Below are 23190 nucleotides of genomic sequence, written 5' to 3' on the forward strand. Positions count from 1 at the left end.
TAGTCTGTGACGATTACCTCCACTCAAGTCATTGTTTCAGTAAAAAACTGAAAAGCCCTTTACCAGGAAGTTTTAGTTTTGCGTATTATTTTTCCCCTTCAGCTTTAATCCTTTTTCCATTTGCACTTTATATCCAATAGGAAACGTTATAGCACTTTAGATTTGAGACGGCTTTATTGGGATATTTTGTTGGAGCAAGTCCTTTGAATTGTAAAGTACATTGTTCTAGAACAGGCATCCACTTTTAAAAATGTTTTATAGATCTTGTAGGAAATCGATCGATGGATGGCTTCCTTCCTCTACATTCTGCTGAATTCAAATCAAAACAACATTAGACGGCTGGGCTTGAATTAGCGTAATATTCTTTGAGTGAAATGAAAAACGCTGAAGTGTCACAGCAGAACCTGTAGTGTTCAACTGTAACGCTTGGCGCACATTTCCACAGCAGACGTGGACATGACTTCTGTGTTTATAGAAGGAACCAGCTGAGTCAAAAACTGGTCTTTTTCAATTTAAATTCAGGTTTGTCACACAATCACTGTCAATCATGATTTTATCATTATAAATTATTATAAATGCTGCAGTTGAGGCCTGCATATTTCTGACAAAGCACACAAGGACACAGTGACATTTTCACTTTGCAAGTCAAATCATGCTATTTATCCAAAGGCTTCTTTTTTTTTTAATGTCCAACCCCCCCCCCCTCATTTGCATATTGTAGATTAATTATAGTGTTAACAAACTGAGCAATCAGGGACAGTAAAACAGTCAAAGCCACATTGCCCAAGCCCAAGCTTGCTTTAACTACCAGCTGTTTCCCAGATGTTTGGCTGCTCACACACCCTGCAGACCTTGAGGCTAATGTAATCACCCCCCTAAACCATGGCTAGGACTATCTTTAGCTGAGTGTGTGTGTGTGTGTGTGTAGGAGTGTGTGAGCCTCAGCTCAAGCTAACGACCAAGCAGAAGGCGTGGTCTGTTTTTTTTTTGTATGTGTGGCAGGAGTCGAGAAAGGATGAAATTCCAAAAACTGGAAATACTTTTTAGTGTTTAGCTCTTCGTGTGTGTGTGTGTGTGTGTGTGTGTGTGTGTGTGTGTGTGTGTGTGTGTGTGTGTGTGTCTGCTTTGGGATCCGTCCGAGGCCAAACTGTTCCCTCTCTCTGTTTTTGGCTCTCACAAGCAGTGCTCAGGAAAGTGTTTCCACTGAAGACCTTCCTGGTGACAAAGTATTTGGTGCAACTTTCTATGACAGACCGAATACATACGTACAAAAGTATATTATTGGCTTATAAAAAGAGATGCTTTGGGAGTTACTGGAAGTGCTAGGCATTTGGTTCAACTGTGTTTATAAATAAGAAGCACACACCAGATAAACTGCACAGTCAACATGCGCTGCAGCGTTGAATGTTTCTGCAAACAAATTAAATCGTGTTCAAATCTTATCTGCAATACACACACATTCAGGATGTGGATGCAATGACAGAAACATAAACACACTCAATTTGCAATAAACAGAATTCCTTTAGACGTCATCATAGAGGTGTTTACTTACACTTTTTACTCTATTGTGGCTGCACTGGATTAGGTGTTCCTTTGACTGTGTGTCTTTAATTAAACAGACCTAGTTAATCTGGGACAATATGCTTTTGTGTGACATTGTTATCTCTTGTTTTACAAAAACATTTATTGTTTTCACATCTGCATCTGCTATTGCATTGTCCTGCACTGTTGTATACTAGTTTGTGTTTAGTGTTTAATGTTGGTAACCTATGTTACAGTGTAGAACACATCAGTCGAATGCTCAGTTTGAGCTCTTTTACAACATGTTTTCATTCAATGTTTTATGTATCTAATCTTTCTGTATGATGTGAGTGGTGATGATTTTTTAAAAGTGCACTTAAATTCAGGGAAGCACTGCAAATACCCACAAGTTCCTGTTTGAACAGACCTCAGGAGCGTGTTTAAACATGCAGCCGGTGGGCCTCAGTGCACTGTAACATGCTGCACCGTTTTCTGCTGACTCTCCACTTTCTCTGTAAAAAACACTGTCTTTGATTCTAAAGGCAAGTCTGGACTAGAGTAGCTCCCAGTCAGCGTTTTTTTCTATTTTATTTATTTAACTTTTCATGTTTTTAAAGAAGGACAAAGGCAATCCTGGGATGTTCCCTTTTTTAAATGCAGCGTTCAGCCGTAATGGTTTGTGTAAACAGTGTTCAAATGTCACCAAAGAGGGGAAGTGTTCCATGACAAAGGTTAAAGCCCTGTCTTGAGTTCTACGATTAAAATAAAAACCATAATGTGCCTCTCATGTGTCTGCAGATATTAAGAGAAAGTAGGTTAAAGCGAAACATTATTAAAAAACATTTTAATACCTACTCTTTTTTTGCATTGCTGTTCTGTAATCTGACCTGGTCCTGCATCACTCAATTGTGGATGCATTCTTTTTTTCTTTTTTTTTTTCTGCAGGGTCATCAAAGTCTCTTGAAAATAACTCTTGCATGTACAAAATCAGCATTTCTTTTTTGGTCAGATGTCACAGAGAGATAAACTTTTCAAACTTCCCCCACACTGAGCCACTTGGTGCATTTTTCCTGTGGATCTCAGATCCTAAAACTTTTTTTAAGGGTGGGGGGGGGGGGGGGCATTTAGATGACAATGGCCAGCGTCCTGACTCTTCTTGTATCATTATCGCTGCATGTGTGAATGTTCCAGGAGCACCGAGAATCCTGGAGACGTCTCAATTGTCTGCCTTTTTAACAGCTTTTCACGCTTCTGACAAGATGAGTAGAGGAAAACTTGGTCGTAGATCCATGAAAAGATGAATGACTGTGTGAAAGCTTTCAAGTATCTGCTGTGATCATACTGCAGATGAAAGGGCTGAATAGCTCCCCCCCCCGACCCCCCCCCCCCCCCTTCCTTTTTGATACCTCACTGAGATTCCCTGACTCTTGTAATTGATGAGCTTTTGAAGTACAGTAGCTGCTAGTCACACTCGCACTCCTTTGTTCGCCCACATGGAATCCCTCTGGGAAGGAAGTCTGAATAAAGGAGTTCATTGGGCTTCTTTTAAGACTTTTATTCACATGATTAAGAGTCGCCACGGAAACTTTATTTTCATCTTGAGACGTGACATATAAGTCAAGTTTTAAGGCATTCAATCCTACTTCATTTTGCTGGCTCACTTTAGAATCCGAGAAAAAACCCTCAAGATGTTCAGATTAAACCAGTCATTCCCAGCTATTTGGTGTCCAACCTCCCAACATAAAACAGTGTGGCGTTGGAAGGCTATGAGTTATAAACACTTCCTTCTGGACTCCTCATAGGGTTTAATTGGAAAAACAGGTTGAGGCCCAAATATCGACTATTTCATTTAAAATGTAAGAGTTAGAAAATACTCATTTAATCACCTCCAACTACATCACCCACTACAGTAACATGCTGAATACACTAAGTGCACTTTTACTTTGATAGTCTTCGTTCATTTAGCTCGTGTTTTCTTTTGTACGTTTACTGAAGTGCAATTTTACTTGCTTGTCTGTTGTTGGTAATGGAGTAGTTTTGCGTTATTTGTTTTGGAAGTATTACGTATGTGAAAGGCTCCAAACTTAAAGATGATAAACATCCACTCAAGTGTGAAATACATTTTTTTTTTTTTTTATCCCATCAGTTTTCCAGCCCATGAGGGCAGTTGGAACAGAGAAACCACCCCCCCCCCCCCCTTCTGTTATATCATTGTGTACCCAAAGGTGTGCATTTGTCCGTGAGAGATGTTGTGTGTGTCTAAATAATGTCACAGCCATTTTCGATGCTGATGTTCCACATTCAGTTTAAAAACCAGCAAATATGGAAGATTATGAAGCTATGGTGAATGAGCTTACTCGTTAAGGGCTTTCCTCTATGAGAGAGAGAGAGAGAGAGAGAGAGAGAGAGAGAGAGAGAGAGAGAGAGAGAGTTGTTTGACATGGTCTAGGAATCAAACCCACTACCAAGGCTATGAGGACTGTAGCCTCCGAGCATGTGCTGCCTGCACTGAGCTAACCCAAGCTTTTGAATCATTGATAAGATTTAGCATAAAACTGTGGTGGTGTTGTTAAGCAGTGTTAGTCTTTGTAGCCTATCTGCAGCTTGGTGGAGCTCCAAGGCTGTTGATGGGTTTAGCAGGCCCTGCTGAGTCTGTTGTCTGTTCATCTGTACTCCAGTTTCATGTTGCTGCTGGCTTCAGCCTCTCTCTGCTTCAGGGTTTTCACATAGCTCTCCACAGTAGAAGTATGTGCAAACCATCCCCATGGAGCTTCACAAAATAATGGTTTTAAAAGTAGACGCACGGTTTGCGAGCTTCAACTCACCCTGGTTCTGGACGGTTCTGTAGCAGCGTCACAGAGTTGTTGCGTTCATCGCCTGTCACACTGCTGCTGACAGAAGAGTTCAGGTCAGGTTTCGTGTCATGTTTCAGGCTGCAGGCGTAGTTTCAGATTCCCCGTCAGCACTGTGTGTGTGTGTGTGTGTGAGTGTGTTTGTATGTGGAAAAAGCGATGCTACAGCATTATTTTATTTGCATGCAATGATTCTATTTTGCTTGATCAACATTATCTATAGAGCTTTTCCACAGAATGAAGCCTGGACTGTTTCATAAAGTCATTTTGAGCGTCATTATCAGGAACAGCAGAAGTTTAGACCTGCATAAATTGTGAACGAGCTGATGCCAACACACAATAACAGGCTGAATTGACTTATGTAAATCCTGCTATTTTAGCTCATTTTGTATTCAGTTTTCAAAATTATCAGCCCTGCAGCTCAGCCTGTTCAGGGAAATGGCAAGCCTCGTGCCATCATCAACTGAAGTATCAGCATCAGTGAATTAGATCTCATTTCCATATGAATATGACCACTTTAGCTACAAACATTACAGTAAACAGTACATACGAAAGTGCTATTTAGAGTGTTACAAACCTTTTTTTCTTCACTTGTGTTCCTTCCTTAAAGGAATTAAGGTGACTTTGAATGTTCAAATAATAAAACTGTCATTTTCTTTAGCATGCTAATTTGCATCTCCTCTCTCTGGTAGTCTCTGTGTGATAATAATAAACATTTAATGACGTTTCCTGTCTCTCTGTTTTCAGACTGCCAACGGCTACATCCTCTTGTTCGATGTGTTGGGTGTCGGGGACGACAAGTCCCTCTATGAGCCCGTGTATCCAAAGTGAGTGCATCAACACAAACCCAAAAGCCAGTGAATCATCATCATCATGATTGTGCTCTTCAGTCTTGTTACCTGAATCTGCACTGAGGTCACAACGTCTCAAGTTCATCGCTGTTTATATAGAACACAACAACACTGTTTATGTGCACTTAAAACAGTGGATATCCCACTGTTAGCCTTGCTAGCGCTTGCTTTGGTTATGACTATAAATCAATATCACATTTGTTGTTATTAAAAGCTCAAGCATGCATTAATTTAAACATAGATTTTTTTAAAAGCAATTAGCTAGCATGTGTCTGTCAGAGAAAGTGGCATACAATGCTAGCAGGAATATAACAGCGCCTAGCGGCTAAATCCTTTTACTTAATCTCATGTTGGCTCATGACCTCATATGTATTTGCTGTGGTAATACTGTTGACACAAGCAGGTAGAGAAATGCAGCCAGTAAACGCCGCAGCTAGTCATCGTTTTCCTCTTGCAAACAATGAACTATATGGCCAAAAGTATGTGGACTGTTCACATTTAAAACATGGATTTATTTCAAACCAGTTAACAAGCTACTATAGACGTTACTTACCGTTATAGAAAAGCTTTGTAAACAGCCCGTACAAAAAGTATGCACGTGGTGGTGTCTGCATGCTAATTCTCTCTTCTTTTTTTTTAACAATCCTTTCATCTCTGTGTGTGCTTTAAAGTGCTTATGTCTTGTGTGTATGTGCTGTTTGAATGCTTCTGTGTATAAAGTGAATGTGGATGTGTGTGGTTCACATTCCTCGACAGCATGCCGGCAGAGGTCACAGGGACAAGTCAGGGCGTATTCCACGACTTTTTAGCTTCCACTCTTTCAACAGTTTCCCTCTTCCTTTAGTCATGCAACAAATATCTGTATTAATAATTGAATGTGTTTTTGTGTGTGCTCAGAGGAAGTCCTCTTGTGAAGGTGACCCCGGGTTATAAGGAGGAACAATGTGCCCCCGCTCTGTCTTTAGAGATGAAGAAGCCCGTGGATCTGGAAGCCCCCATCACCAGGTAGAGTGAAGTCTACAAAGTCCTTTGATGTCATTCCCTCTCCCTCTTTGTGTTTTCTTCTGTGTGGTGTCTGCCTCTCCCTCATAAAGAGTCCAGCTCTACATCTCACATGCAAAGACACTTACACACCAAAACCTCAAAGTTTATCTTGATACAAGTATTTGCTGCAAACTTGCTGTAGCTGTCTCCTCCTGTTTTCAGTCCACGTGCAAAACTTTGATTTAATTGCATACAATTAATTTGAAGGTTTAGTAAATTAAGCAGAATCAAGATGGTTTCTAATTTGATTTAATTTTAATTTAACATACTTTATTAGACCCTGAGGTGAAATCTAGATAACGCACTGTTATTGAGAGACATGCTTCTCACACACATTGGCCTGAAGGTCACACATGCACAAACAGGAACCTGTGGACATGCATTTTAGTGGAGAGATGTCAGAGTGGGGCTGCTGCACACTGCTACAGAGCCAGAGCTGTCGGGGTTTACGGGGCCTTGCTCAGTCAGTGACCTCTCACCTCTCCTGCTACCAACTTCTAGATTCCACCCAGGTCCCTACAGACTGAACTACTGATGCCCCCCCCCCCCCCCCCCAAAAAAAAACAGCTCTGTTTATAGCTCTGTTGGTATCTCATATCCTACAGTGACGTCATTCATACTGTTTCTGCTTAGTTGTTCAACTAGGAGTTCAACAGTTTTATTTGCTAAAGTTCACTCACTCTTTGTCCATCTATAAAGGGTATTTGGCTCAGAGTATAGTGGCTTAAAAGATCTTCTTCCCTAAGTTGAAAGTCAGCAGTGACGATGAGAGATGGTTGACTCAGTCAGTTTTAAACACAGAGACCCGCAGAGAGAAATACTTGCGTCTGATGAGATATCACACTATGGTCTTTGTATCTGTTCTTTTCTTGTGAGCGTGACATCCCAAGAGAGGAACACATGGTCTTAAAATTTGGTACAACTGATAAGATTGATGAACTGGTAATGTTTTCAGTGTTGAGAGATAAATGTTACTGGGATCTTTTAATCTGTCCTATTTTTAAGGAACATTAAATCTTAGCAAAGGCCTGGAGGGTATATATACAAGAGTACATGTGGTTTACTTTTGTGGTTACATTAAAATAGTGGCGTCAGACAGAACAACACCATCCGCTATGCACCTGTTTGTTCTGCTGTCACAAGAAACGTCTGCTGAGAATCACATTATGCAGAGAAACAGAGGGGGAGGGGGTGTGTTTCTTAGACATAACATCCCTTCCGTAGCGTGTATTGTCACCTCCCTTGTTTATAATGGGCCATTTATGCTGGTGTCTCGTTCTTAAGGATAATGTATTCCTTTAAAAAAAAAAAAAAAAAAAAAGAGGATTGCATGCTCATTACCTGAGAAGTGAATTTTCAGATTTCCATTTAGGGCTTTTAAAAACAGATTCAAGACTGTGCAAAAAAAGATCCTTTGTGCATTGTAATCATCTGAGCTTCTTGTGGTTTTGACTGAGGTTTTTACTTAACCAAATCCCCAGATTACATTAAAATGTATGATAATTACCCTAAGAAAAAATGCAAAGGAGCGCTGTCTGTTTGATAAGGTGCAGCGTTGACTGCCTCCTTGTTCACTCCTTTGTGCTGTGCTTTCCAGTTTAACTTCTTCCTTCCACTTTCATCCCCCATTATCAGCCTCTCATCCGCCAGGTTGACGTCGATGTTTGCTGAGTGATAAGAGCCGCCACTCCACTCCAGTTTTTTCGACTCTGCTCTCTTTTCCGTCCGTAGTTTTGTTTATCTCGCTTTTGCCGCTTGTGTTCGGCTGTCACGTCTCCTCCACTTCTCCTTTGCACTTGACAGAGATTATAGGGTAGTCATCTGAATGAGAGCACTCTGCTGGCATTTCACAGGCACAGCTTGATTGTGCAGCAGATGAGTGGGTGTCTCCTGCTGGAAAACTACACTGAAAGCTGTTGGCCTCCTCCTCAGAGAAAGTCCACTGTGCTTCACTTACCTTCTTTCCTCCTGCTTTCTTTCCTCCTGGTCGTCCCTCGGTGCTATCGTCAACTTTAGACCTTTAAGAAGACAATGAATGCTTCACGCAGACACACAAACACTCTGCTGTTTGTTCCTTTGTGTGTAAGAAGACAGTGGGACTTTACATTGGCAGCGATGTGGCCTCATCACAGCTGACCAGTCAAAGTTTCAGACTGGCACAGCTGGATGATGACTATTCCACTGTTTTCTAACACTCTGCTGTTTGTTATCTCGTTGTGACCATTCCTACCTACCAGCCCTTACTGTTTTTTTTCTTTTACTAACCCCTCCACAGTTTTACCCCCTTTAAACCCCAATGCTAATGCTGTGTTTGGGTTTACCTCCCCACCAGTCTGCAGTCCCTACAGGAGGACTTGCTGGTGTGTACGGCAGACGGATACCTCCACGTGCTGCACTGGGACGGGCTGGGCAGCAACGGACGTAAGGCTATCTGCCTCACTACGATCCCCTTCTCGCTAGACCTGCAGTCTGCTCGAGGTTAGAGAAGACCCCCACTCAAAGACAAACACTGTAAAAGAAAGGGGACATGATTCCAGTTGACAGAATAAACTTCCATGTTTTTTTGAAGAACACATACGCTACGTCTTTCTTAACCTCTAGATTATATTTTATGTACTGAACACTCAACCTCCATGTGTGTGTGTGTCTGTTAAGGTGGTCCCTCTCTGGACCTGGAGGGAGCATATATCCGTTGTATGGAGTATTGTGTGACCCTGGACGGCTTCGCTGTGGTACTGAGTGACGGTCGCCTGGGCTTTATCACACCGCTCAGCAACAACATCACAGCAGATGTAAGAGCACTAACAGACACACACTGCGGATTCTAAAGGGGATCTAAATGGATTTTATTAGAAAAGGTCTTAGCACACTGATGTAATTCTCTTTACAAGACTTGCAGATAGCTGGCAGCTCGACAACATATGACATCATCCCACCAAATAACAGGATCCATCACAGACTTCTTTAAACCAGGAAATAACTACATTGTATACAGACTTTAATGACTATGATAAGCCGGCTTTGTCCTACTGTTCTAGTTAATTGAATCTATTATAAAAACATAATCTCAGGTATTTCTGTGTGGGAAAAAAAACATGTTGAGTGTCAGTTACATAACAGGCATAAAGGCTAATGGTATATGTCGTCGATCAATAGAGGCAAAGTGCAAAAGCTTTGTCGTGTTTGAGTGTTTAACAAGTTTGAGATAAGTTTTAAAGCTCCTGCTTCCTTTTTTTTTTTTTGGTGTAAACAAAGATAATTAAATGACATGAGCAGCAGTAACCTTAGTTTTCTCAGAAGAGAAGAAAGACATGAACCATTACAGAGAAAACAGGAATTCCAGACAGATGATGCAACATGTTCAGGTCAACACATTTTCCTGATTTTAAAAACAGTGCTGCACAATTACGGTTTAACACAAAGCATGGAAATTCTCTTCTTAAAAATCCATCTGCACAAGTTTTTTTTTTTTTAATCTTCTGTCAAACCTAACGATAGAAATGAGTCCAGATAGAAACGTTCAATTTAAATCATGCTGTGCTCATTCTCTACTTTAGAGTTTTGATTATAAATAACTAATTAATGCAGGTCATTTCTGACTTGCAACTGATGTTATAATGGAGGCCCTTCTTGCATACTCATTAATATTTCTTGTGTGTTTGTGCAGCAGCTGCAGGGTGTCTGGGCAGCAGATGTCACTGATGGCACCTGTGTGGCTGTCAACAACAAGTACAGACTGATGGCCTTTGGGTGTGCCAGGTACGTGTCTCTGTCTGCATCTTTACAGTACAGTGTTGGAAAGAAAACCATGGTCGTGTGTTTGTTTGCATCCAAGTGTTACAGAGATTGATTGTTGTCCATGTGGTGTGTGTCCAGAGTGAGAATCTGTCAGTTTATGTTTGCAGAGGTTGACCTAGTGTGTGCTTGTGTAACCTGCCAGGTTTGCTGGAATTTCCTTTCCACTTTGCATCACACTATTTGTCCTCACCTCATTTTTTATTTTTTTTACAACCTTTTCTCTGTGTAACAGCATTCTCCAGTAACCAAGACATAAAATCAGACTGTTCATGGAGGAAACAAAAATGATTGTTTGCTTTCATTACAGCGGCTCAGTGCTGGTTTACATGATAGACACCACTACAGGGTCCATGCAGCTTTCCCACAAACTGGAGCTCACTCCGAAACACTTCCCAGGTAGCTCTAATATGCTTCCCATTTCTCTTTCTTCTCCCCTCTCCTATTTCTTGTGTCTCTCTGTGTCAAGCAGCTACACAAATTCCTTTTTGAGATAACTTGCATTCCTTCAGTTGTCCCTCTCTGGGGTCCACATGCCTGTGTTTCCCTTTAGTTCACATCTGTTTCAGTCAGACTCCTGTGATGAGTTAGCTCCCCCTAGTGGTGGAACTGATACATTGGCACATGATTTTAAAAAAATGGGTCCTTCTGTTTCCAGAGTATATGTAAATCTTAAAAAGTCTTTAAAAAAATGTTTATATCGAAATCTTAAAATTAGTGAGCTAGTTGCCATTAGTTATTTAAAAAGTCTGAGCTTGGTGCAACTTATTGAATGATTGTTCAAACAAGAGGTTGTGTGTGTGCAAAGCTGTTCAGCAAGAAAAGAAAGAAACTAAGTTGAATGGCTATTCCATGGATCAATTTCTGTTATCTCCACCAAGGTCGCTATGATATAATTTATGACATTAATATGACTTATTATCATGTAATTCTATGAAGTGCTGAAAGAATATATGTCATTAATTGTAAAATCATTTTTAAGCCCTACCATCACGGCTGGTTTATAACTTTACTTTAATGCTTTAGCCAAGAGGTTTGTGATAATATATTAAATTCTGTTTGGTATGTAGAAGCTCTTGAAGAAACCCTGAATTATCTGCCTTCCTTACACTTAAGATGTTGACACGCATCATAGACTTTCTTCACATAATGTTCATCTTCAATTCTCAGCGTGTGTGGGATATTCCAACAGGGATAATCTCAATCATTTATGTCTTAATTTCTCATCCCAAAAACAAAAACCAGTGTAAATGAAGCTGTGGTTTAAATCAAAAGGCTGTGCTGTAGAGAGAGCCATTATTCATGTGAAGAAAACTGTTTATTATGTAGTTAGCATGCAGCAGATTAGAAGGTAAAGGACTGCATTAAAAAAAAAACACTTTATGGAGCTGCTTCCAGAGTTGTTTCCAGAGTCACATTTTGTGTCAGTTTTTGCTCTAGTCTAGATTAAATAAAAAAAAAAAGTCAAAATATCTCCTGTTAGCTAACTGAGATGAGTGGTTTTGTTGTGATAAAAATGAGCATAGTATATATTGCTTTTCAGTATCAGTATCAGTGTCAGAATATACTTAAATATTTCTTTCAGCACCTTTTCCAAAAGCATTTAGTCAAAAAAAAACGTAACCATAAGCTTTGTGAACTCATCACTTCTCTGCATACTTTACCTGTTCAGACATCTACAACAAGACAGGCCCAGTCAAACTCATCCGTTGGTCACCTGACTTCAGCGTTGCCATGGTTACATGGGAGTGTGGTGGCCTATCGCTGTGGAGCGTCTTTGGAGCTCACCTCATCTGCACTCTGGGCGAGGACTTTGCGTAAGTATGCACGCACACACACACGCTCACACACACAAACAAACACGCATATTAAATCATACACACTTTTATAAATAAATCCAGATTTTTGTTCTAATGCTGTCCTTCCTGCATCCTCCCCTCAGGTATCGTTCTGATGGTACCAAGAAGGACCCAATTAAAATCAGCTCTATGGTGAGTGACTGTTATTGTTACTGCTCATCAGAGCGTAAAAAACAAACTGTTTATAGACATAAACAGGCCTAACAAAAACAATGCAAACTGTTTGTCATTGCGAGCAAAGCATGGCAAATAATGTGAGACGACTTCCAAGTGTATGTAAGGCTGAAAATGAATCTACATCAGGTGTCATGAATCAGGATGTTTCATGTTGCAGTATCACTTTTACGAGCTTCCTCTTTTAAAGTGGCGTGGTAGTTTTTTCAGTTTGTTGTCACACACTGATTTGCTTTTCTGAACTTTTTGCAGCCAATGTTTGAGATTAATTCTAAAAAAAATATAGGAAGTTGTTGACAAAGAGTGTGACTGACATTGTGTTTAATGTATGTAGATATATGTCCATGTGTATGGTGAGGGGTGTTTGAGGGGCAAAAGTTTGGGAACAACAGGCTAAAAATGATCATTGGTGACATCACTGAGATTAGTTCCATATCAGACTGTGTACAGGCGATGGTATTTAATACCATTCTGCTTACTGACCACATTTTTCTTCCCAGAGCTGGGGAGCAGAGGGCTACCACCTGTGGGTGCTCCCTCACATACAGGAAAAGAAAAGGCAGACGGAGGAGGAGGAGGAGGAGGAGATGGACTCACCTCCTCAACCCTCGCTTCAGGCAGGCATACTTCAGTTTCACTTCATCAAGTCTGCCCTCACAGTGAACCCCTGCACGGTGAGAGGAAGCACATCGTCAGCTCTGTGAATGACACACATCTTAAACCCCAAATGAATTAAACAACTCACTACTTTGTTTGCTCCTCTGTCTCTCCGCTGTACAGAGTAACCAGGAGCAGGTGTTGCTCCATGGTGAAGACCGCCTCTACCTGACCTGTGGTGACCCCACACAGGTCAACAGCACCTCTGACACACACGCGCACACACATCTACACCCACGTGAGGGCAGCCCGATGCACCATCCCTCCAACCCAGACTCCTCTCTCTCTCAGGGACTCAGCACTTTACTGGGACACAAGCATTGGCACGTGGTCCAGGTAAAAGGACGTCACATCAGTTCGATTGAGATGTAGTCAGCAGATTCAGATGTCTTTGTATGTCCCTGTAAAACATGCACTTTCATCCTTGTAGATTAAGCAACAGAGGCTTTAAGGGCTGCAAAGAACACTTTTCATTATTGGTTAATGTACTACCGCCTATAGGGGCATTATAAAGGTCTCATTTGTCAATAAAACAAAGTCTAAAAAAATCAATCTTATATCAAATTATCAAAGGCTTGAATTACATATTATATAACCTGTAATCATTTACAAACTTCACAGTGTCTTTTTGCATTGCATCATATTAGATTAACGATTTGGATGTTTATAGCAGGACGTTTAAAGTGGCAGCAGCTCGTTGCTTCTCCCCTTTTGTCTGCGCTCATCCTGTATTAGATGAAGCTGGAGCTGAATAAAACTAAATCACTTTGGCAAAGAGGGCAACCTCATGTTCTGTGTACTATTTTCTGCATCATTGAAGACTATAATAAATAAAGATTATATCACAGTGATGCAGATAGATACACATTCATGCTGCCATGTTCCTTGTTCTGGCCTGTATCTGTAATCTGTATAGTGTTATATAGATATCTAGCGTACTTCAATTTTTGGATTTCTCATTTCATTTTGTTTGTTCCTTTAGATCCACAGCACATACCTAGAAAGCAACTGGCCTATACGGGTAAGTGTGGGGGAATTTGGCTAACCGGTCTCAATGTCTCTTACAAAAACCTGAATTGAACATCTTTAAAGCTCTCACTTAATTGTATCCAACTTCTTCTTAGGGTTCTAGCTTTGAAAGCGATGTCATGTATGGGACACGTTCAGTTGGCACCCGTTGCTTGAACAATCTCATAACAATTGTTAACATTTCAAGGCGCCTCGTGTTTTCTCAGACTCAGGCTGAGATATCACCGAGTGTACAGAGCAACGGTGTTTACAAAGCAACATGATTACGCTGAGTTCACAAGTGTGTGTAGATAAGCAGAAATATTACTGAACTAAGCGGTAGGACCCAGAAAAATATAACCTGTCTTAAAGTGCAACCTCTGAAAGACGGCACAACAGACTTGTTATGATAATATTGTGATAATATTTGCTATGCCGATAGTCAATATAAATGCCTATAAAGCTTTAAGATTATTATTATTATTTTTTGTATTTAGTGTAAATACTTGATGTTTTGCCTTATGCATGTGTGTATTTGTGTGCAGTTTGCAGCCATAGACTCAGCAGGCCAGTGCATGGCTGTAGCAGGGAGGCGGGGCTTTGCACACTACTCCTTAGTCACAAGAAAATGGAAGCTGTTTGGAAATATTACGCAGGTATGTGAGATTGATAGAGATTTTTTGCTCATGGTAATTGTCTTCACTTGCACCTACTAATGTCTAACTGTCTCTCTCTCTCGCTCTCTCTCTCTCTCACTGTAGGAGCAGAACATGACAGTAACTGGAGGTCTGGCGTGGTGGAAAGACTTTGTAGTGGTGGCTTGTTACAATTTTACAGACCAGCAAGAGCAGGTGACACTGAAGCCACACTCACTCTGAACATGTTGTCATATAAATCTATCTGCTTCGTTCATGTTGTTAACTGTCCCTCTGTCCTCTCTGTGTTGACACCAGTTGAGACTCTATCAACGCTCGACCAACCTGGACAACGCCTTCGCATCCGTCACGAAGCTGCACTCAGACACTCTGCTGCTCAATGTCTTCAGAGACATGGTCATCCTGTTCAGAGCCGACTGCTCCATCTGCCTCTACAGCATCGAGAGGAGGAACGACAGGTATCTAAGCCTTAACATCAGAAAAACTGACAATAATCTCTTCCAAAGGATAATCTGCCTGTTTTATTTACTTGATACATCTTCCCTTACATGTTTTTTTTTTTTTTGTCATGCCTTGTATGAAGTGTTAGATTACTTTTCCAATTTAAATCTTAATCCACTGTTTCTGCCATTTTTTTTTTACTTTATTTTTTACCCAAGTTCAGATTTACCAACATTCCTCACATCACAAATCCAAATTCTGAGAGCTCATAATCAATTCTATTTATCCAGAGATTACTGCACCTAGATTGGACACAGTTCTTCAGGGTCAGCACAGTGTTTTGTTTTTTTCACACACTCTTGAAACAGGGAAATCCTTGGCACCAGTAGTCATAATAGTGTTAGATCATATTGTTAGTGAGCCACAATTCCCTTGGGAAAGAGGCTTTATGTGGAAGCCTTGTAAAAACCTGTCACATGACGAATCTAGGGCTCAGCTTTAATTCTGGCTGATATAAGCATTTTATCATGGACTGACGGACTGCCTTTAAACCTCCAAACTAGTTCAGAATGGTAACTGTTTTAGATCTGTCATGTTTTCCAGTCAAGAATATTATCTTAATGTATTTTAGAAATCTAAAGAAATACGTTACTATGCAGGATTGAGTTCTTTGACAACATTTTGAGAATTGACTTATTAAACATTCTGAGAAACCGGCATTCTGCTTAGCTGTCCAAATCTGTTGCTTCTAATTCTAAGAGCTGTTTTACACTGAACCTGTTCCTCTTAAGTCTTATTTATGTTTTAACCGAATTTCAATATCTTCTATCTGATGTTTCAGTCCCCACCCGACAGCCAGTGTGGAGTTGTTGCAGGAGGTGTCGATGTCTCGCTACATCCCTCACCCTGCCCTTGTGGTCTCCGTCACTCTCACCTCTGTACGCACAGAGACCGGGATCACATTGAAAGCGCCGCAGCAGGTAACAATGAAGCACATAAACCTACACGCTGTGAACTGTACTCTTATCTTTGGATGAAGGTGCATTCATCTTTTGTGCTCCTGTGCGTCCACATCTCAGGCCTGCATGGCAGAGAGCATCATGTTGAACCTGGCTGGCCAGTTGATCATGCTGCAGAGGGATCGTTCAGGACCGCAGGTACGAGACAAGGAGACGCCCGCCAACAACAAGAAGCTGGTGAGTCCAAAACAAAATCCTCAGATTTTAAGTCATTTAATTATAAACTGCTCACAAGAAAGTGTGTCAGACAACAATAATTACAATTGAAATGATGTACATTGCTTTGCACATGATTCTGTTCATCATAGTGTTGCAAGTAAACTCACACTTTAACAACCATGGATATGACGTTCACCTGTCATACTTTTCCTTTCTCCCTTAGCTGCCATTCAGTCCTCCGGTAGTACTTGCCCAGTGTGTGGAGAATGTGTGGACCACCTGTCGCTCCAACAGGAAGAAGCGCCACCTGCTGGAGGCCCTTTGGTTGTCATGTGGCGAGGCAGGCATGAAAGTCTGGCTGCCACTGTTTCCCAGAGACCACCGCAAGCCTCACACCTTCCTCTCCAGGCGCATCATGCTGCCTTTCCACATCAACATCTACCCTCTGGCCGTGCTGTTTGAGGACGCCCTCGTGCTCGGGGCGACTAATGAGACTGTGCTCTACGATGGGCTGCAGGGATCCTCCGAGCCACTGGAGGCGCTGTTCCCCTTCTGCACTGTAGAGAGGACCTCTCAGATCTACCTCCATCACATCCTGAGGCAGCTGCTGGTTCGCAACCTTGGTGAACAGGTACGTGGAGCCTCCTGAGTCCTTATACAAGCTTAATAGAGAAGTGCTGGTGATACTGGTGGAAAAAAACCAACCAAAAATACTGTTTCCTGCAGGCTTTGATGCTGGCTCAGTCGTGTGCCTCCCTCCCTTACTTCCCCCATGTCATGGAGCTCATGGTTCACGTCGTGCTGGAAGAAGAGGCTACGTCGCGGGAGCCCATCCCCGACCCTCTGCTGCCCACCGTGGCAAAGTTCATCACAGAATTCCCTCTCTTCCTCCGGACCATTGTCCACTGTGCCAGGAAGACCGAGTATGCCCTGTGGAACTACCTGTTCGCTGCTGTGGGAAACCCTAAAGATCTGTTTGAGGAGTGTCTCATGGCTCAAGACCTGGACACAGCAGCCTCCTATCTCATCATACTGCAGGTAGCCTATTCAGTTAGCAATCTATAGAGTAATGTACTAGTTTTGGCTCAGGGACAATTATCAAAAACTAGAATTTTCCAATTCAGATTTCATGATATAATAAAGTCTTTATGTCTTTATTTTTCTGGTATCTGTTTGTTCCCCTCCTCCCCATAAAGAACATGGAGGTTCCAGCAGTGAGCAGACAGCACGCCACTCTTCTCTTCAACACAGCGCTCGAGCAGGGCAAGTGGGACCTCTGCCGACACATGATCCGATTCCTCAAAGCCATTGGCTCTGGGGAGATGGAGACTCCGCCCCCAACACCCACCACTCAGGTAAATAACTTCAAATAATCTCTATACGGAATTTGTTTTTCCACTTTTGTTCGACTCCATCGAAGGACATCAGTCAAGAGAATGTCATAATGATGATGAATGATGCAATTTCAGTAATTTTGTATTTATACATCTGAGCTCAAATGCCATAACTACTTCTTATAATCATCACATGAAAATCCCTGCTATATGACTATACATATACATATATTAATTCCAAATGTGAATGTCATATTTTAGCTTTTAAGCACACGAGTATCATTTGTAAATTATGTCTGATAACATTTAACTGAGAGAAACCCATCGTCGGAGCTTGTCGACTTCTTCATGAAGTTAGCTGTTGTTGTTCATGCTAATCTGAAGCGCCATCTTTCTTTGTAACATCAACATCACATTTTAAAAAGTAAAATCAAATGTGTATCTTTATCTGCAGGAACCGAGTTCAACCGGAGGTTTTGAGTTCTTCAGAAATCGCAGCATCAGTTTGTCGCAGTCGGCCGACTCTGTCACTACAGGCAAGTTCAACCTGCAGAAGACTTTCAGTATGCCGACTGGACCCTCTGTTAAAGGGTATGTATGCATCCACTCTTAACACACACACTCTTGCTCATAGTGTATGGTAACAGATTGTGAGGTACCAGTATGTGTTTTGTTTGAAAAACCTAAATATTTCCTCATTTTCTGACTCCCTCTCTCCACCTCTACGGGTTCATTTTCTTTCAGTCGGGATGTGGAGTGTGCAGAGAACATGTACATTGACATGATGCTCTGGCGTCATGCTCGCCACCTCCTCGAGCAGGTACGCCTTCGCGACCTCGGGTGCTTCTCCGCACAGCTTGGTTTCGAACTCATCGGCTGGCTGTGTCGGGAACGGAACCGCGTGGCCCGCGTCGACGACTTTGTTTCGGCATTGAAGAGACTCCATAAAGACTTCCTCTGGCCCTTCCCTGTTAACCCCGCGGGAAGCCTCAGCTCACCCCTGAAGAACGGACGCTGTCGCACGGGTGAGTGGATCAAGATTAAGACAATACAGAAGCTGCTCTTTAAAAAAAAAAAAGTTTTTGTTCTGTTTTAAGGCGTTTGCATTTTGTCATCGGCTCCATCTGGATCTTTCACGCTGTCTTTGTTGTTACTTTGAAGTTCTGAGCACACGGCTGTTGAAGTCGCAGTCAGCTGACAGCCTGCTGAACAGCGACATGGACACAGCACCCACACAGTCTGCTCCAACCAATCACACGTGGCTGGACGGGCTCGGCCAGAGACCCAAAGACATGGACACGGCCTCTTCCTCACACTCCAACCAACACTCACCACAGACACACGATGCGTTCCTGTCCCTGCTCACAAACAAAGGTAATCAGACTTAACAAAATGAATCATTTTCCAACTATAAATACGTTTAAAGAAGACGTTCATCAGGTTTTTCTCTCTGTAACCCTCCTCAAAGTTTATGTGAGATTGATTCCCCTCTGACTTATTCCACCTCACTTCTTTCCCCCTCTAGTGGAGGAGTACAGCGTCGGCTCGGCCACAGACCTGACAGAGACCAGCTCGGTGGTGGATGGCGATTGGACGATGGTGGACGAGAACTCCTCCACTCTGAGCCTGAGTCAGGCCGAGCTTGAGCACATCTCCATGGAGCTTGCCAACAAAGGCCCTCACAAGTCACAGGTGCAGCTCAGGTGAGATCACTAAACCTCCCTCCCACGATTCCACTGCAGTCCTGCTCGATGATGTTTAATCAGCTTTAAAGTGAAACTAAAGCCGCTGTTTAAAAACCTGTGTGTTCCTTTCAGGTATCTCCTTCATGTGTTTATGGAGGCGGGCTGTTTGGAGTGGTGCGTTGTGATTGGTTTGATCCTGCGGGATGCAAACGTCATAAAGCAGGTGATCGGCTTCCTTGACAGCCCTGAGGTTCCCCAAGAAACTGTACAGAGTGTTCGACACGGCTTATTGGCTGTGGACACATGGGCCTCCACTGACTGGTGAGTATATCATTTGACCTGGACATCGTCCTCGTGTATTTCTTTCTCCTGCTTGTCTTTCAGTTATCTCAGTTGATAAGAGCAACAAACTCAAAATTAAGAAGATATTTTGTTAATTAGAGTTTGAAGTTTCTGTTCTTTATTGCCTGAGTTTCACTATTAAAAGATAGTCGGTCGCTTTTTATACAAAGTAATGACACATGGGACATTTCTGGGCGGGGAGCTGCTGTTTTCCCCCCCCCGCCAATGACAGCGTGCCCGGTGAGTTTAGGAGTGGCAACAATTCAGGAACTGGATGTGATTCAAAAAAATATGTCAAATGTGTACGTAACAGCAAAGAGAAGAAAGTATCATCATAATTAGGTGAATTGCCAGCAGATAGAGCTCGTTCCGAAACGAGGGTGAACCTCGTGCTCACTACTTCCTGCAGTGAGTGTGCGAACGCTGGTGGCAACGAGCCCAGGAGGAGGGGCCCAGTTTGAATGTTGTATTTACAAGCTGCAAAGTACAATGCTACTGACTCCAGCTTTAATTATAGTCCTTGTGTTTTATTTATATCCCTGTTGTTTATTTAACCTTTCTTCACGTTGTACCGGCTTGTAACATGTTATTGTTTATTGTATTTTTTTTTTTGTCTGCAAATTTTTTAATTTTTTAACATCTTTGAATTCAGATTAAATGTAAGGGGTTAATAGTTGAGGGATAGGTTTTGTGAGTGATAAAATGATTTGAATTTGTTATATTCCAGATATTTAAATGTATGTATCTTGTTTCTTTTTCCAGCCTGGGCTACAAACCGTTCCTGAACCTGATCCAGCCACAGCTGCAGGAGCTGATGGACTCAGCAGCAGGCGAGCCGGTGCAGCCCGAGGCCTTTCAGCCGAGCAGCCAGAGCTCCAAGCTCGGCTGCTCTGAAGTTCCGGGAGGTGCTGCGGCACCGCGGGCGGAGGACAGCAGAGGAGCAGTGTCTCAGCTTGGCTTGGCTCTGCCCTCCCTCGAGCCTGCGGGTGGTTTTTCTCGCCCCCCCTCTGAGGACTGTCCTCCTGAGCAGACAGAGGAGCAGGGAGAGGAGGAGGGAGCCTACGACTGCACCTTGTCCTGAAGCCAGGAGCCTCCTTTGGACTCTAACCTGTGAACCTTAGAGCCTCAGGAGGAGAGGAGAAAAACAGACTTTATTTTGTGTGGGTGTGTGCACAGAAAGTACCTCTCCTTGCGGGTCTTACTTCAGTCAGTATTATCCACTCTTCAAATGTGCCCTTTGTTTCGACTAAAACTCCTGTGGATACTTCGCTATAAACAGAGCGACACTACCTATCAGCAAAAAGACACCATCCCTCGATGAGAGACAACAACCAGTCTGATGGTTCCTTTCCAACAGTCCCAATTTTACCGAAATATGCCGACAAAACCACCCATGTCAGTCTGTGCGTATATATTGAGTTGTGGTGGTTTGGAAGCTGTAGAGCAGCACAAAAGGCACCAAGATCTTTTTTTTTCCAAGAAAGAATTTTTTTTGTGTGTGTAACATTTCTTTGGCACTCATTCGAATGCAACTGGAGACTTTGACCCGACAAAAAAAAACTATTTTCAGTTTTAAAAAAAAATCAGTTCAGAGGCTGTGTGTGTGTGTGTGTGTGTGTGTGTGTGTGTGTGTGTGTGTGTGTGTGTTGTGCTCGGTGTGTGAGTGTGCGCGTGTCTGTGTGAGATCATAGCCATCATGCTACATCCCCAGAACAAAGCTCTCTAGTCATGAACCAACAGTGTGTCCAAGTAAGTGTGCCGTGTGGAGAGTGGGTTTCATACTTTCATACCTCATATGATTTTAAAATATTTTGTGATACCTTTTTTCAAAAAAATGTAACATTGTACAAGAAAACCTTATTTTTCTATAAATACCACCTTGTCCCTGACAAAAACAATAAATCACTCATGGTATGAATTCTGTGTAATTCTCATGAAGCTATGACCTTAAGATTTCTAAGATAACGACCTCTGAGAAGAATCCACTGATGTGAGTGCAGGCCAGTTTCTTTACCACTGATTAGTCACTCATTAGTAACCTGATTAGTTATTAGTTGCTATGGTCCAGTCCCCTGAAGAGCAGATTAGTGTTGACCTGAGGTGAGCATGGTCAAGGCTGTAGTTAATGCAGGGAAGAGCTCAAACAGACGCTCAAACACACATTTGGGTTACAGTCTCCATGTTGGAGATTTAAAAAAAAAAAAATGTGTTGTGTATCATCATCAAGGCAGATTGTGTGATTAAATCCATCCTGTTATTTAGGTTGATCTTTTATTGTGGAACATCATTCATCCTTGGTGAGAAGTGATCAGTATCATTTCTCCCTCCTGATAAACCTAAACTCGAGGAGTCCTCTGATTGTGGTGTGATAATACATCAATACATGGAAAAAAACACTTGATTGCTGACATTGTGCTAGCTTTACATAGTTGTTAGTGTATCGGTGCATTTACAAGCATTCTCGCTGATGCAGCATTTGAGGCTGAATCGGAGGTTGATGCAGAAAACTGGTTTTGGTACCAGAACACCTCAACTCGTCAGGACTTTTAAGGTCACATGTCAGTCTTTGGTTGTGTAATATTATTCTCACAACTTAAGGACTTCTACTTTCGTCCAGATCAACAAACATATCACATCCCTGTACCGCTTGAGACGATGGTCGCTGTTTTTTTGTTTTTGTTTTTGTTTTTGTCACAAACATTTGTGTTTTTCTGTGTGGATTTCTGAGTGTGTGTATCACACTGTTGACATGCAGTTTGTTTTTAACGGTATTAGTCCTCATATTTACCGTTATTTATTGGCATTATAGCTGAGTGGTAATTAATGAATTGATGCTTAGTTTGTTTAAATAACTGATAACCCCCTCCCATTGAGTTAATCAAAGTCCTGCATTGGCTCTGTACCACAAGCACTAAACGGTTAATCACAGACAGTATTATAATGTGCAATGTATTCAAATGTTACTCAGCTTTATTTTTTTAATGTGCTTCACTTCCTGTCTTTTTTTTTTTGCTCCCAGAGTTTTCTGCTTCTGCTTTTCATGATCGACCAAATAATTTCTATAGGTGAGGTTTTGCTGCGAGAGGACTTAGGTGTGTAGTTTCAGTTCAATTTAAATTTTTCAGAGATTTTTTTCGGTTTCTTTGAACACTTTATTCATCAAAAGGGCAAAATGACTATGAAGCACATTGTTGTTGCTTATGTAAACATGAATCCTGTCGCCCCCTTTTTGAACAAGCCTACCGCTCCACGATGTTGCTGCACTGTGAGCTTTACTTGAAAACAGTAACACGATGAACCAAAGACTTTACGTCCAGAGGCCTTCTGTTTTAACTGTTGGACTCATTATGCATAGGGGGCAAAAACACACAAAACCCTCCCTGAAACATAAACATGAATACTCTAAACTAATGCTGACAGCATACAAGACAGTTTCCTACGGAAATGAATATTACAGATCTTTTCTGAGCAGGTCGGTCGGGTGTTTCTGGTGGTACTCGGGTGTCCCGTTCACTCAGAGGTGGACGGCGCTCCCTCCCCTCCTCCTGTGTACAGTGTAAAAGTATTTCCTGTTTCCTGACTCAGAGTGAAGTTTCATTTCTGGGGCGAGAGCAGCAAACATCCTCAATGCAATGTAAAGATGCTCTCTTGTACATTTGCCTTTTCTATTCAGTTTTGGTTTTCTACTTCATTTTTTTCCTTGTACATACAGACCAATAAATTATTTTTAAAAATGGTTGACCTCATAAAGTACAGCTGAGTTCTTTGTTATCGTAAACTTACCTGTTTGTTT

At 41.9% G+C, this 23190-nt stretch overlaps 1 protein-coding gene across 1 annotated transcript in view; it reads left to right on the forward strand.

Annotated features, from left to right (window-relative positions):
* Positions 1-23133, forward strand: part of ric1 (RIC1 homolog, RAB6A GEF complex partner 1) — a 34059-nt gene extending 10926 nt beyond the window's left edge. The window contains exons 3-27 of the mRNA XM_020629782.3: positions 5121-5200; positions 6122-6229; positions 8601-8746; positions 8924-9060; positions 9936-10027; positions 10374-10462; positions 11736-11880; positions 12006-12054; positions 12597-12770; positions 12877-13089; positions 13736-13774; positions 14307-14417; positions 14523-14612; positions 14715-14875; positions 15700-15838; positions 15938-16054; positions 16260-16667; positions 16763-17074; positions 17233-17391; positions 17825-17961; positions 18115-18395; positions 18532-18744; positions 18896-19073; positions 19188-19376; positions 20160-23133. Of these exons, the coding sequence (XP_020485438.2) occupies positions 5121-5200; positions 6122-6229; positions 8601-8746; positions 8924-9060; positions 9936-10027; positions 10374-10462; positions 11736-11880; positions 12006-12054; positions 12597-12770; positions 12877-13089; positions 13736-13774; positions 14307-14417; positions 14523-14612; positions 14715-14875; positions 15700-15838; positions 15938-16054; positions 16260-16667; positions 16763-17074; positions 17233-17391; positions 17825-17961; positions 18115-18395; positions 18532-18744; positions 18896-19073; positions 19188-19376; positions 20160-20478 (4086 nt within the window). The 3' untranslated portion in view covers positions 20479-23133. The remainder of the gene's footprint in view (positions 1-5120; positions 5201-6121; positions 6230-8600; positions 8747-8923; positions 9061-9935; positions 10028-10373; positions 10463-11735; positions 11881-12005; positions 12055-12596; positions 12771-12876; positions 13090-13735; positions 13775-14306; positions 14418-14522; positions 14613-14714; positions 14876-15699; positions 15839-15937; positions 16055-16259; positions 16668-16762; positions 17075-17232; positions 17392-17824; positions 17962-18114; positions 18396-18531; positions 18745-18895; positions 19074-19187; positions 19377-20159) is intronic.
* The last annotated feature ends 57 nt before the right edge of the window (positions 23134-23190 follow it).

Source organism: Labrus bergylta, chromosome 17 (assembly GCF_963930695.1).
Source record: "Labrus bergylta chromosome 17, fLabBer1.1, whole genome shotgun sequence".
NCBI classification, from domain to species: Eukaryota; Metazoa; Chordata; class Actinopteri; order Labriformes; family Labridae; genus Labrus; species Labrus bergylta.